Here is a 14,443-nt window from a genome sequence, read left to right on the forward strand (position 1 = left end):
ACCAACAGCAGCAGCAATAACCAACAGCAGCAGCAATAAATAACAGTAGCAGCAATGACTGTCAGCAGAAGCAATAACCAACAGTAGCAGCAATAACCAACAGCAGCAATAAATAACAGCAGCAGAAATAACCAACAGCAGCAATAAATAACAACAGCAGCAGCAATAACCAACAGCAGCAGCAATGACCGTCAGCAGAAGCAATAACCAACAGTAGCAGCAATAACCAACAGCAGCAATAAATAACAGCAGCAGAAATAACCAACAGCAGCAGCAATAACCAACAGCAGCAATAAATAACAACAGCAGCAGCAATAACCAACAGCAGCAGCAATAACCAACAGCAGCAGCAACAATTACAGCAGCAGCAATAAATAACAGTAGCAGCAATAACCAACAGCAGCAGTAATAAATAACAGTAGCAGCAATAAATAACAGTAGCAGCAATGACCAACAGCAGCAGCAATAACCAACAGCAGCAGCAATAAATAACAGTAGCAGCAATGACCAACAGAAGCAGCAATAACCAACAGCAGCAGCAATAATAACAGCAGCAGCAATAAATAACAGTAGCAGCAATGACTGTCAGCAGAAGCAATAACCAACAGTAGCAGCAATAACCAACAGCCGCAATAAATAACAGCAGCAGAAATAACCAACAGCAGTAGCAATAACCAACAGCAGCAATAAATAACAACAGCAGCAGCAATAACCAACAGCAGCAGCAATGACCGTCAGCAGAAGCAATAACCAACAGTAGCAGCAATAACCAACAGCAGCAGAAATAACCAACAGCAGCAGCAATAACCAACAGCAGCAATAAATAACAACAGCAGCAGCAATAACCAACAGCAGCAGCAATGACCGTCAGCAGAAGCAATAGCCTAACCAACAGCAGCAGCAATAACCAACAGCAGCAGCAATAACCAACAGCAGCAGCAATAAATAACAGTAGCAGCAATAAATAACAGTAGCAGCAATGACCATCAGCAGAAGCAATAACCAACAGCAGCAGCAATAACCAACAGCAGCAGCAATAAATAACAGTAGCAGCAATAAATAACAGTAGCAGCAATGACCATCAGCAGAAGCAATAACCAACAGTAGCAGCAATAACCAACAGCTGCAATAAATAACAGTAGCAGCAATAACCAACAGCAGCAGCAATAAATAACAGTAGCAGCAATAAATAACAGTAGCAGCAATGACCGTCAGCAGCAGCAATAACCAACAGCAGCAGCAATAAACAACAGCAGCAGTAATAAATAACAGTAGCAGCAATAATAACAGCAGCAGCAATAATAACAGTAGCAGCAATAAATAACAGTAGCAGTAATAAATAACAGCAGCAGCGATAACCAACAGCAGCAGTAATAAATAACAGCAGCAGCAATAAATAACAGTAGCAGCAATAACAGTAGCAGCAATAAATAACAGTAGCAGCAATAACCAACAGCAGCAGTAATAAATAACAGTAGCAGCAATAACCAACAGCAGCAGTAATAAATAACAGCAGCAGTAATAAATAACAGTAGCAGCAATAAATAACAGTATCAGCAATGACCGTCAGCAGCAGCAATAACCAACAGCAGCAGCAATAACCAACAGCAGCAGTAATAAATTACAGTAGCAGCAATAAATAACAGTAGCAGCAATAATAACAGTAGCAGCAATAAATAACAGTAGCAGCAATAACCAACAGCAGCAGCAATAAATAACAGTAGCAGCAATAAATAACAGTAGCAGCAATTAGGGATGGGGCCGATCCGATCCAGTATCGGTATCGGGACCCGATACCAGCATAATTCACGTATCGGATTTTTCCGATCCAACCTGCGAAGATATCCGATATCCATGAATCATGTCTGCGCTTTAACGTTGTCTGCTGAAATCCAAAAGTGATTCCCGCCGGCTAGTCTGCTAGCTGGCTGCAAACTACGGAATGGATTTCCTGAACGGAGGCGCGGCTCAATGAGACAGAGTTATGAGACACGCTCCCGCTCAGGAAATCCATTCCGCAGTTTGCGACTAGCCAACAACGTCCGCTGTGTGTGGAAATACTTATAGAGTGAGCCTATTTTAATCATCATTTAAAAATAGTTATATATTCTAAGATATAATGTATTTTATTTATTTATTAGGGCTGGGAATCGAAACACCGCAGAGCAAGACAGCAAAATGCAATGTTTGCGAAGCCGTAATTCAGAGCTCTTTTAAGCTCCCTCGCGTCGTACAACACAACGAACGCAATCAAACATTTAAAAAAGCACCACGTTACTGTGCGTTCACACCAAAAGCGAATAGCGCGTCAAATTCTCGTCTACCGCGTCTAGTTGGACGCTTGAATATTTTGAATCCATTCGCGCGTCCAGAGAAAAATTGACGCGCATAAAAAGCAAACGTTTGAAGCGAAATTGACGCGCGTCTGAGGCGAAATCCGTTTGTCTGTTTGCAAGATGCTGATGTTGATCGAGCATTCATCGAGAGAGTTAACGTTACCGCATCGGAGCGAGGATCACCCTTCAGATAGTGTGTGTGTAAGATGTTGACACTTGCACTTTTCTTATATTTCAACACTCAAGTATTTGACTTTTTGGGAACGTAATAAATATTGACATGACAATAAATTTGAAACCCTTACAGTTGCATATTTGTTTTCAGAATGGGATTTTTCCTGTTAACAGGATTTCCTGTTTTTCTGACTTCCTTTTTTGACCTTATTCTTACCTCAAGTTGCCTTTTGGGACATACATACGTACTTTAAGTTATCATACTTGCCTGTTGAGAGAAGTTTATTTCAGCATCATATAAAATAAACAATAATGATAATAATAATATTAAAGCAAACACAGCTCTGGTATCGGAATAGTATCGGTATCGGCCGATATCCAAATTCAGGTATCGGGATCGGATCGGAAGTGAAAAAATGTGGATCGGTGCATCCCTAGCAGCAATAATAACAGTAGCAGCAATAAATAACAGTAGCAGCAATAAATAACAGTAGCAGCAATAACCAACAGCAGCAGCAATAAATAACAGCAGCAGCAATAAATAACAGTAGCAGCAATAACCAACAGCAGCAGTAATAAATAACAGCAGCAGCAATAAATAACAGTAGCAGCAATAACAGTAGCAGCAATAAATAACAGTAGCAGCAATAACCAACAGCAGCAGTAATAAATAACAGCAGCAGCAATAAATAACAGTAGCAGCAATAACAGTAGCAGCAATAAATAACAGTAGCAGCAATAACCAACAGCAGCAGTAATAAATAACAGCAACAGCAATAAATAACAGTAGCAGCAATAACAGTAGCAGCAATAAATAACAGTAGCAGCAATAACAGTAGCAGCAATAACCAACAGCAGCAGTAATAAATAACAGTAGCAGCAATACCCAACAGCAGCAGTAATAAATAACAGCAGCAGCAATAAATAACAGTAGCAGCAATAACCAACAGCAGCAGCAGCAGCAATAAATAACAGTAGCAGCAATAACCAACAGCAGCAGCAGCAATAAATAACAGTAGCAGCAATAAATAACAGTACTAGCAGCAATAACCAACAGCAGCAGCAGCAGCAATAAATAACAGTAGCAGCAATAATAACAGCAGCAGCAATAAATAACAGTAGCAGCAATAACCAACAGCAGCAGTAATAAATAACAGCAGCAGCAATAAATAACAGTAGCAGCAATAACAGTAGCAGCAATAAATAACAGTAGCAGCAATAACCAACAGCAGCAGTAATAAATAACAGCAGCAGCAATAAATATCAGTAGCAGCAATAACAGTAGCAGCAATAAATAACAGTAGCAGCAATAACAGTAGCAGCAATAAATAACAGTAGCAGCAATAACAGTAGCAGCAATAACCAACAGCAGCAGTAATAAATAACAGTAGCAGCAATACCCAACAGCAGCAGTAATAAATAACAGCAGCAGCAATAAATAACAGTAGCAGCAATAACCAACAGCAGCAGTAATAAATAACAGCAGCAGCAATAAATAACAGTAGCAGCAATAACAGTAGCAGCAATAAATAACAGTAGCAGCAATAACCAACAGCAGCAGTAATAAATAACAGCAGCAGCAATAAATATCAGTAGCAGCAATAACAGTAGCAGCAATAAATAACAGTAGCAGCAATAACAGTAGCAGCAATAAATAACAGTAGCAGCAATAACAGTAGCAGCAATAACCAACAGCAGCAGTAATAAATAACAGTAGCAGCAATACCCAACAGCAGCAGTAATAAATAACAGCAGCAGCAATAAATAACAGTAGCAGCAATAAATAACAGTAGCAGCAATAAATAACAGCAGCAGTAATAAATAACAGCAGCAGCAATAACCAACAGCAGCAATAAATAATAGTAGCAGCAATAATTTATTTTATTGAATTTCTTTTATTTATTTATTCCCCCTATTCATAAAGCTCTTTTATTGCTTATGTAGGCTAGTTCTCAATTATGTTTTATTTGAGCATCAACTTTGTTTCTCCTTTATGTTCTCCTTAATAATTTGGCTTTGAAAGAATTTGATGAGAAATGTTTGAGTTCACATTGAGATCTCTGACTTTTCATTGCATATTGTGCTAAATATTTTGTCGCATTATTAATGTTTTTACTTCATATTGAGATAAATATGAGACCAAAATGAAATCTCTTGAGATTTTTTCATCTCAGACTTTGGTATATTTGCGACCCTGCTGAGATCTCTCCTTTAAACTCTTTTTTTAATGTCTCTCAGGGTGGATGTATATCCAAACTAGAGGAGTTTATTCTTCAACATCTGCTGATTTTGGGCTCAGTGGGTCTTGGGATTGCATTTATTCAGGTGAACAACTCTAATATAAATCTAGCAAATATTTTTACTCATATTTGTACTTTTTTGTATTATTATTTTTAACCTTTGACCTGTTTGTTCCAGATTGTAGGGATGATTTTTACCTGCTGCCTGTATCGAAGTTTGAAAGAAGAAATATACTGAGAGAAAGACACTTTATTCCCACCAACACCAAATAAGCCTTCCTGCTGTCTTCATTGCTGTCTTTTACTGTGTGGTTTTAATGTGTTGTGTGTGATGGCGGGTCAATATGTCTTGGCTGCAGGACAGTCGTTCTGGAAAGGGAACTTTACATTGTCTTGTTTTAAGCAAAGAGTATTGAAGCAATGTTTGTTAAAAGTTTGAATTTTGCAGTACAAATAAATCAGTGGAATAATAACGATTGTTTTGTTCCTGACAACACATGCCTTCCATTATTATTAAACATATTTTCCAGTTACAGAAGTAATTATTGGCACAATACCAGCATTAAGATGGCTTGTAGTGTTTATTAGAAGATTACGGAAATCTTGAAATGACATGAATTTCTAAATGCTTTGTTTGTAACATTTGTTCTATTAATAAAACATTCAATTTAATTTATTTGCATAAGTTGGCAGTAATATTTAAGATGTTCACTGTGTTTGTAGATTTTCTGTATAATTAATAAAATAATAATGATGTAAAATGTGCAAATCATACATCGGAACTACTTACCGAGTAACTGTTTTACCCGGAGCTTTAATGCCAACGGACACATCAAAACAAGCAGCTGATCAAATGATCTAAGTTTCTGTTTTTATTGTAATTTCAATGGATTTATTCACTTGAATACATGTATTTAGTAGGTTATTGTTGACGTTAGTATTTCCACTATCGCTGGTTTATCTCTAAAAACAGAGAAAACTGTACATTAAGCGATATAAAGCGTCTATGATGACATCTAAACCTACATGTCTGATAGTGGCCAGTTCTGCATCTGCAGGTGAGACTCAAACATCACGTCAAATCAACGTTATAGTTTGTGTACAGTTGTAAAAATGCCACAAGCGTTTCCCGAGAATATACAATTTACATGCTATTTAAATACATGTTATGTCGTTTTCTTGTTTGTGTTATTAATTGCGTCTTTTATTTTTGTCTATTTGTTTTATTTTGGCTCAGGAAAGATCTAGTATTTTGGGCATTGTTTATTTCTAATTTTCTATACTAATTAAATTTAATCAAAAAGTGGTAAAAAAAAAAATAATCCAGTGAAAAAACAGATGGTAATATCATTGCACTTTTCTATTTTTAAATGAAACTTTAAACACTGATGCTTTTGTACTGTTTTCTGTTGATTATGAATGTGTTTTCCCTGCAGGAGTTTCAGCTCGATCGTTCAATCAGTGTTTCAATTTGTGCAGTTCAGTGTTTAACGTGCAGACAGCGACACCTGGCGTGAGGAAACACACACTGCATCATCTATAAATGACTGTTTATTCATCCACATAAGCCTCAGTTTGCTGGATGTCACACTTTTGTCTCACAGGGGAAGACCATCGACTTTGCAGGCGTGGATGACAGTACAGCCCGATGGGTGCAAGAGTTCAGCGTCAAACCCTATGCCAGCCCGGCCAAACTCGAGTCTATTGATGGTCTGAAATCTGTCTGATTTTTTTTAAAACCGAGTGCACAGGTGCATTTATAATAATCAGGATGTGTGTTATGTTTCAGGTGCCCGCTATCAGGCGCTGTTGATTCCCGACTGTCCGGGAGCCCTGAATGATCTCGCACACAGCGGGTCCCTCGCACGAATCCTGTCCCACTTCATTTCTCAGCAAAGTGAGGGTGTCTCTTTGCATCTCAAATATGAGTTGTGAGATTGGTTTAGTTGACGTCTGTGTGATTGCAGAGCCCGTGTGTGCTGTGGGACAGGGTGTGGCTGCTCTCTGCTGCGCTACAGAGGAACACAAGTGGATATTCAGTGGATACAGCATGACTGGGGTGAGTGATAATGTCATGTAAATCAACAAACTCTGGATTTATGAAGGAATAGCTCATGCAATGTGATGTTTTTTGTACAGCCCTCTGTGTTTGAGCTGGTACGTTCTCCAGAATTTGCCAACCTGCCGCTTATTGTGGAGGATTTTATCAAAGACAGTGGTGGATCTTACACAGGTGGGGTTTCTTTTAAATCTATTAAAGGGAAAATTCACGTCATTCCAAACTTGTCTGACTAACTTTCACCATAAAAGTCATGCACTATATTTCAAGTCTTCTGATAGCTTTGTGTGAGGGACACCTTGAATTTAAGTTGTTAATAATTAGGACTGGGACACAAATCTCACGATCAGATTTCAATTCACAAACTTGCAATTCGATTCGATTCTTATCTTGATTCATTATTTGGATATATATCAAGTACAGTGCATGTCATTTTTTTCTCAAGGAATTTTTTTCCTTCTCTCAGTTGGTACATTCATGCTGAAGGTTAGAAATTAACAACTGATTTGTATACAAAAATTTACATTGCACATAAGGCAGCTTTTATAACAATAACTTTATAATATTAACTTTTTATTGATATTGTTATCGTTTTTTGAAACCAACATTTATGTGGCTAATAATTTGTTTTCATGACGTATTTATTCAAACTATTGATAAACCGGTTAAGTTAAAAATAATATGTGCATATGTTTATCAAACTGCTCCATTCTAGAGTTATTTTTTCTGGTTTACTAACGAGTTAATGGACATTGAATGGCTTGTGTGAAAGTTGTGTGACATTGTTTACTTTACAAGCTGTATTATTGACGTCTTTTCACGGTTGAAACACACATTTATCGATTACGAGACACTTTTTTTTACAGAAATTTGTACTGTAGTTTTCAACGTACCTTCTGATGTTTCATGTTTACTTGGTGTTGTAACTAGTAGTTAAGAGGAAGAGGATAATTTCATGTCCTGCTTGAACTGTTGACGAAATCCATTTCGCGATTTTAATCATTCTCATTTTGATGAACCATGTCCATCTTAGTCTAAACTGTTTTCAGTTTATGCCTGAACAAAACGTCACTAAATATTATGTATAGCGTGCCTCGAATCCAATAAATACCAACTTTGTTACTACGTTTTGGCGCTTTTAATGTGACGTCACGTGACAGATCATTTCAATATAATGTGTAGCGCATTAACTCGAATTTTTTACGTACTGTAGAATGAATACATTTGCCTTGGTTGTATGTATAATTTTGTATTCAATAAAAAAATAATAATAAAAAAAAGTGTAGCGCATTAAGTGATCTGTCACGTGACGCCACCTTGGGAGCGCCATAGTTTAGACTAAGATGGACATCGGTTCACCAAAATGAGAATGAATAAAATTCTGAAATGGATTTCGTCAACCCAGCCCTATTAATAATGTTGCCTTGCCTAGAAGTAGATGATGACAAAATAGCATTTTGGGTGTATTCTATCCCTTTTACCACATGCTACTGGTGCATACATGCCAACCCTCCCGATTTGTCCGGGAGACTCCCGAATTTCAAAGCCCCTCCCGAAAATCTCCCGGACCGACCTTTCTCCCGAATTTCTCCAGATTTCCACCCGGACAACAATATTGCTAACGTACACCATCCGTCACTGGGCGCCGTTTCAGACCAAACGCTTGCGCTCCCATGGCGTCTGTCGTTGCTATGCAACCAAACTGCGCTCTCCATGATGACGACGACGAAGTATCAGCAAAGGATTAATTGATTTCTAGCCCTCGCATTAGCTTTACTACTAGATATATTTCTGGAGATGAGAAGGAAAAACCCGCCTGGAAAAACTAGCGCACCACGTTGCTTCCATTATGAGCGTGCTCACCGCGGCCGCGCGCCTACGGTTGAAATAACGACCTTGAGCGCGAAAAAGACGCGATATGTGAACGGCCCTTAGAAGCAGACGTCTGAAATGAAAGGCAAGAACAGCAGCTATTTATTTAGCTTTAGACTGTTACATGAAAATTTAAAAATGAAATGTCATAATTATAATGTTTTGAGAGTTTACTTATGTAATTGTTGCATTAGGCTATGAAGTAATAAATGTTTATTGATAAGATCTAGCCTAGCTATTTCATGTCTTTTCATTTACAGTAGCATGAACCACGAGTAGTCGAGTAACTCGAGTATTGTTTTGATAAGAAATCGACTAGTAGTAATCGTGCAACCCCTAGAGGAGTGTTGTTGTTATTGTAAGTTACAAATTAGGGTGTAACCTCCTGAGGAGAGGCCTTAAGGAATTGAATTTGTCAAATAAATGAATTACATTTTTCTTTCCGTTTGTGTGTGTGATATATATGAGTATGAGTTCGAGCCCCCCCCCCCATTTTTAATATCTCCCTAATTCTGAGGTCTCAAGGTTGGCAAGTATGTACTGGTGTGAAGCATAAATTAATTCCGTCCCTCACAGCGAGCATCGAGGACGCCGTTCATGTGGTCCTGGACCGCCATCTTGTGACTGGGCAGAACACGCAGTCCACATCAGCGGCCGTCAACAACCTCATTCTTCTGTGCAATTGCAGATAAACGCTTCAGCTGTGCAGAAGAGAACAAATTCACAAGAGCAAACTTCACGAAATCTGAACCAGATGTTTTATACTATTGAAAGCACATGTATCCACAAATATACATTATTCACTCCAAATGCATTTCTCACACCAAAGTTTATAAGTTTCTGACTCAAAATTCAATGTTCTGTCTACAAAATATGAATATTTAATTTGAATGCTTGAAAGGAGCACAATATGATTTATAGATTTAATGGATATCAAAACATTACACTGTAATAAAAGGCTTTATTTTAAATAACTTTTTTTTCCGGCCTGGAACATTAGTACTAAAAAGCTACACATTTCAGCTTTTAAATGGTCCAGTCATCCATTGTGGTGATTATTAATTATATTTTTTGTTTATTGACAGTGTGTAGTTGGTAAAGCTCGACTTGTTTTCAACATTCCTTTAAAGTGTAAGATGGGTAGTTTAACACAGGAAATACTGTGGTTTTTCATATCACGTATGCAGATCTACAATGATGTGTGAAGAGGAACAACGAATCAAGAATGAACAACTGTTTTACTTTTACTTTATCTTTTTAACTGCTGTAATGTTTTAATTTGCACCACAAAAGGAATCACTTATGTAATGTGCAGTATTACAAACAATGCAGTATGAAAAAACAAATCTGTACCAATGAATTAATAAAAATGGTATTCCTGAATAAAATAAGTTGCATTAAAATGCTGCTTCTCTGTTAAGAATGCACTGGATAACACGTAATTAAAAAATAATTTTATTGGCATGCTCAGCAACAGTATTGTCATAAATATCATGAAGTGCTTTGATAAATCACACTTTATTATTTGGAAGTAGATCGAACAGATGTAAGTCAGATCACAGGTCACAAAAGGTCATAGAAATAGTCCAGTCCTTGTCCCAATTCCCACATGGAAATTCCTGTTCCCAGTTCAGTTGCCAAAGCGATACGAAGCTGGAGAAACTAGAGGAGAAAAAGAGCCAGAACTGAATAATACCCACAATTTACTTTGATATTTTGTACTATTATGGCACTATTGTCACAGTTACCTTTAAAGTGGGATAGTAAACAACATGCTTCAATCCGTTATTCCTGAAACAAAAGAAAGACTTGTTCTGTAATAATATCTAAATGTTTTATTTTATTGCAACCAAAAATGTGAATCATAACAATAAGCATCTTTTGACAATCAGAATTGTATACTTAGCATCTTATTGTGTTTAATCAGATTACAAGCTTTGAGAAAGCTTTGTGTGCCAAATGCATCAGGATACGTTCCAGTCCAGTGAGTGTTTAACCTTTTATAATTGAAGAAATGTTCTCCTGTGTTTTCATCCCATTGCAGTTTGGGTTTCACTTCCTTCAGCAGTTCAACATACCTGCGTGAAAATTAAGATTAAAAATGAACTTTTGTCAATGATAATTAAGAACTCTCACTGTCATCTTTATACGTTTTTTTCTTAATAAATTTAAATTGTCCATTCAACAACAAAATGAGAATAACTTTGACTAATGTAGTAAAAATGATCACAAAAATCTTTCAGTTTCAAGGAAATCTTATGAAAGCTTGCTTCCGTCAGAGAATTTAAAATAAAAAAGGTAATTGTGACTTTTTATCTCAGAATTCTGACTGTAAATAAGACTCTATAATTTGCAATTGTGAGTTTGTATTTCAGAATTCAGAGAAAAAAATTCAGAGATATAAACTCAGAATTGTGAAAAAGTCAGAATTGCGAGATATAAACTCGGAATTGCACAAAAGTAAAAATTGTGGGATAAACTTGGAATTGCGGAAAAGTCAGAATTGCGAGATATAAACTCATAATTGTGGGGGGAAAAATCTGAATTACTAGATATAAACTCAGAATAGCACAAAAGTAAAAATTGTGGGATAAACTTGGAATTGCGGAAAAGTCAGAATTGCGAGATATAAACTAGGAATAGCGGAAAAGTCAGAATTGCGAGAAATAAACTCATAATTGTGGGTAAAAAAATCTTAATTGCTAGATATAAACTCGGAATTGCAAAAAAAATTAAATTGCTAGATATAAAGTCAGAATTGCACAAAAGTAAAAATTGTGGGATAAACTTGGAATTGCAGTAAAGTCAGAATTGCGAGACATAAACTCATAATTATTGAGATCCATGATTCAGATCAGCGGGTGATGAAGCGTGTACCTCCCGCCCAGCAGTGGCTCCGCTCCGCCGTGGCTGCTGAAGTCCAGGCCGTACATGTTGATTCCCAGCAGGATCTTGTGTCTCCACTGGTTATGAGGGGCGAGCTGAAGCACACACTCTCTGACCCAGGGCAGCGGAGAGCTCGGACCCGGCCTGAAACACAGCCCATGTTAATGCTTCAGAAGAACTCGTGATGCCTGGACCAACAGTCAATGATGAAACCGGAATCTGCTGCAAGACGCATGTTATACTGAAAGTTTTTATTTTATTTTATAAAGTTTATAAACATCATAAAATGCTTTTGACACAGAAATCCTGAGTAAACCTGACATCAAAATCCCTGTTTGCGTGTCTGACCTGCCAGGTCCTGAGTAATCGTACGTCATCAGACTGAAGGCGTCCACCACAGGTGCCAGTTTCTCAAAATCCTCCCGGCCAAACATGCCGGGCTGACCCGAGCTGAACACGACACAAACAACAACAGATCAAACTCAGTGCACAACGAATGCTGGGATGGAAAGAGAAAAAGATCTTGTTATGTACCCCGGCGCCACTGAAGGAGGGATGACCAGCACACAGGTCAACTTCCCAGCATTCAGAGTCTCACACAGGTGTGTGATCAGGTGCACCAGCTCACTGTAACACAATCACACACACACAATACAGATCCAATATCAGAACATGCTCATGAAATCATCTTATTGTGGTCTTAATATGTGTGATCTACTGCTTAAAACTAAATACTACAGACTCTAACCCTAAAAGATTATCAAAAAAAATCTTTTTAGATTTAAAGATGTCCTAAAAGTGAAGTTTGATCAGTTTTAGTAAGTTGCTGAAAGCTAATGAGTTGATGGAAAGCTAATAATTAAATCATAAAAATATCAAATTATTTTTTTAAATAAAACCAAAAAATCGAAATAAAAACTTTTGATATTTTTTTAAAATATTTGATTTGAACCAACACCAACATCAGAGAAACGTGAACAACTGAATGCGTTATTATTAATGTATTGAAATGGTATAGACAAACAGAACCAAACACCAGTGTTATTTTAGTATTATTTATGTACTATTTTAGCATTTAATTAATATTTTGACTTCGGTTTTATTTTTATATTTTTCGTTCTCATTTTAATTTTAGTTTAAGTTTTAGTAATTTAGTTATGAGCCTTTGTCATTTTTATTAATTTTAGGGTTTTTTATATTTCTATTTAGCTTTAATTTTTATTTTAGGTTTACTTTTAGTAATTTTAGTACTTAAACGTATTAATTTCAGTTAGTTGCCAAGGCAACATTTCAAATTTCTGTTTAAGTTTTTTAATTTATTTCATTTACCTAAAACTTTTTTTTAATTGTTTGCCCTCCACACACACACACTCGTACTCACTTTCTCTTGTTTCCTCCAAGCTGACTCCATAACTCCAGTGTGTAACCATCAAACCCTTCGGCCTGAGGAGCAAAATCAGTCTGTCAATGATCCTCACGATGAGGAACCAGGGCTCGACATTAAGGCTTGTCCGCTTGTCCGGGACAAGTGGATTTTTTTGTAGGACAAGTGGAAGAGAAAATTAGTTGTCCCACTGGACAAGTTAAATTTCAAACAAAATAAAATGCTATGTTACTTCACGTTATGTGCCACTCATTACGTCTATAATTTTACAGATTTAATTTTACCAATTTGAGACGTCGCATAACTGCCAGATTCAAACTGTGCTTTCGCGCGTTGGCTGGCGCTGAGCCAGAGTCGGACGCGTTCAGCGCTGTCATATATCACAACTAAGCAGTGTTTTCAACCTCATAATGTTTATTTTAGGTTTCAGATATTTAAATACACATACGCAGGAGTAAAACAACACATTTGGAGTCTGTAAAATACACACTGATGTCTGTGGAAGCAGCAACAACAATCTATTCAAATATAATTTGCCAACATGTGTTATTCATATCAGACAAACATAGTGGAAGTAACGTTAACTATAAAGTTTACTCTATTCTTCTCAGTTCACCGGCCACGTTCTTGCATTTATTTCGGGAGAAACTGATGAATTCACGTGCTGTAAATCCGACTGACAGGACAACATTGCGGCGCCCATCTCATGTTATAGATTAAGATTATTTATAAAGGTTTTTAAACAACCAAACACACTCACACGTATTTGAGAATCGGGATATCAGATAGGCTGATTGATGACATGGTAAGCAAGTTTGTGAATATTTTGAATAAAAAAGGAAAAGCGAAATAAAAGCGACAAATCTGTCATACAGTATTATTGTGGCTGCGGTGTATCGCGTGACGCGTCGCCATGGAAACATTAAAGGGAACGTTCGCCTTGAAAAAACTCACTCTGGGTGGGGGGTGGGTTGTGTCAGTTAGAATATTTTAAACTTACGCGTGAAAGGGTTAAAGAAAAGATCAAAAATAAATATTTGTGTGTGCTGTAAAGTGGTTAGAAAAAAAGAAATCGGAATCGGCAGGTCAAACTCAATGAAAAACCGGAATCGGCCTAGAAAATTGTAATCGCTGCATCTCTATGTCTACAAAATTATTTTAGATATAGTAAGTTATACAGTAAGTCTAGCTAGCTTGTCTAGCTAGCTTGCAAATACTGAGGATACCTACAAGAGTCACCACTTCCTCTGGTGATACACTGCGCACCAGCGTGCAAAGTATTACTTTGTATTATGGAGTCTGGAGATCCTTATTTCTTGTTGAAGGGGAACTCTGTTCTTGGGACACGTTCCTTTCTACTGTTTCAACTGAATTTTATTAATATTGATAGTGTTTGGATGCTTTCAATGGTTTGTTCGAATTCTGCATTAGCAAAACACAAAAAAATAAATAAATGATAAAATTATAAATCTTTACCCGGACAAGTGACTTT

At 37.0% G+C, this 14,443-nt stretch overlaps 3 protein-coding genes across 5 annotated transcripts in view; 2 read left to right on the forward strand and 1 right to left on the reverse strand.

Moving 5' to 3' along the window:
* Nucleotides 1-5,516, forward strand: part of cd151 (CD151 molecule) — a 14,722-nt gene extending 9,206 nt beyond the window's left edge. The window contains exons 7-8 of one of the 2 annotated variants that reach the window (XM_079859536.1): nucleotides 4,749-4,835; nucleotides 4,929-5,516. In XM_079859536.1, coding sequence (XP_079715662.1) covers nucleotides 4,749-4,835; nucleotides 4,929-4,988 — 147 coding nt within the window. In that variant the 3' untranslated portion in view covers nucleotides 4,989-5,516. The remainder of the gene's footprint in view (nucleotides 1-4,748; nucleotides 4,836-4,928) is intronic. The other variant, XM_079859535.1, reaches the window with a different exon arrangement.
* gatd1 (glutamine amidotransferase class 1 domain containing 1) overlaps nucleotides 1-10,213 on the forward strand; it is a 23,458-nt gene extending 13,245 nt beyond the window's left edge. Inside the window, exons 2-8 of one of the 2 annotated variants that reach the window (XM_079859537.1) lie at nucleotides 5,741-5,808; nucleotides 6,187-6,263; nucleotides 6,355-6,460; nucleotides 6,540-6,647; nucleotides 6,718-6,809; nucleotides 6,890-6,983; nucleotides 9,258-9,382. In XM_079859537.1, the coding sequence (XP_079715663.1) occupies nucleotides 5,757-5,808; nucleotides 6,187-6,263; nucleotides 6,355-6,460; nucleotides 6,540-6,647; nucleotides 6,718-6,809; nucleotides 6,890-6,983; nucleotides 9,258-9,373 (645 nt within the window). In that variant the 5' untranslated portion in view covers nucleotides 5,741-5,756 and the 3' untranslated portion in view covers nucleotides 9,374-9,382. Of the gene's footprint in view, nucleotides 1-5,667; nucleotides 5,809-6,186; nucleotides 6,264-6,354; nucleotides 6,461-6,539; nucleotides 6,648-6,717; nucleotides 6,810-6,889; nucleotides 6,984-9,257 lie in introns of those variants that run through there. The other variant, XM_079859538.1, reaches the window with a different exon arrangement.
* chid1 (chitinase domain containing 1) overlaps nucleotides 10,122-14,443 on the reverse strand; it is an 8,372-nt gene continuing 4,050 nt past the window's right edge. The window contains exons 7-13 of the mRNA XM_079859534.1: nucleotides 12,949-13,010; nucleotides 12,102-12,194; nucleotides 11,916-12,017; nucleotides 11,559-11,711; nucleotides 10,679-10,759; nucleotides 10,430-10,472; nucleotides 10,122-10,343 (exon numbers count right to left, since the gene is read on the reverse strand). Coding sequence (XP_079715660.1) covers nucleotides 10,245-10,343; nucleotides 10,430-10,472; nucleotides 10,679-10,759; nucleotides 11,559-11,711; nucleotides 11,916-12,017; nucleotides 12,102-12,194; nucleotides 12,949-13,010 — 633 coding nt within the window. The 3' untranslated portion in view covers nucleotides 10,122-10,244. The remainder of the gene's footprint in view (nucleotides 10,344-10,429; nucleotides 10,473-10,678; nucleotides 10,760-11,558; nucleotides 11,712-11,915; nucleotides 12,018-12,101; nucleotides 12,195-12,948; nucleotides 13,011-14,443) is intronic.

The sequence above is a fragment of the Squalius cephalus genome (genome assembly GCF_949319135.1).
Source record: "Squalius cephalus genome assembly, chromosome: 23".
In the NCBI taxonomy this organism is placed as follows: Eukaryota; Metazoa; Chordata; class Actinopteri; order Cypriniformes; family Leuciscidae; genus Squalius; species Squalius cephalus.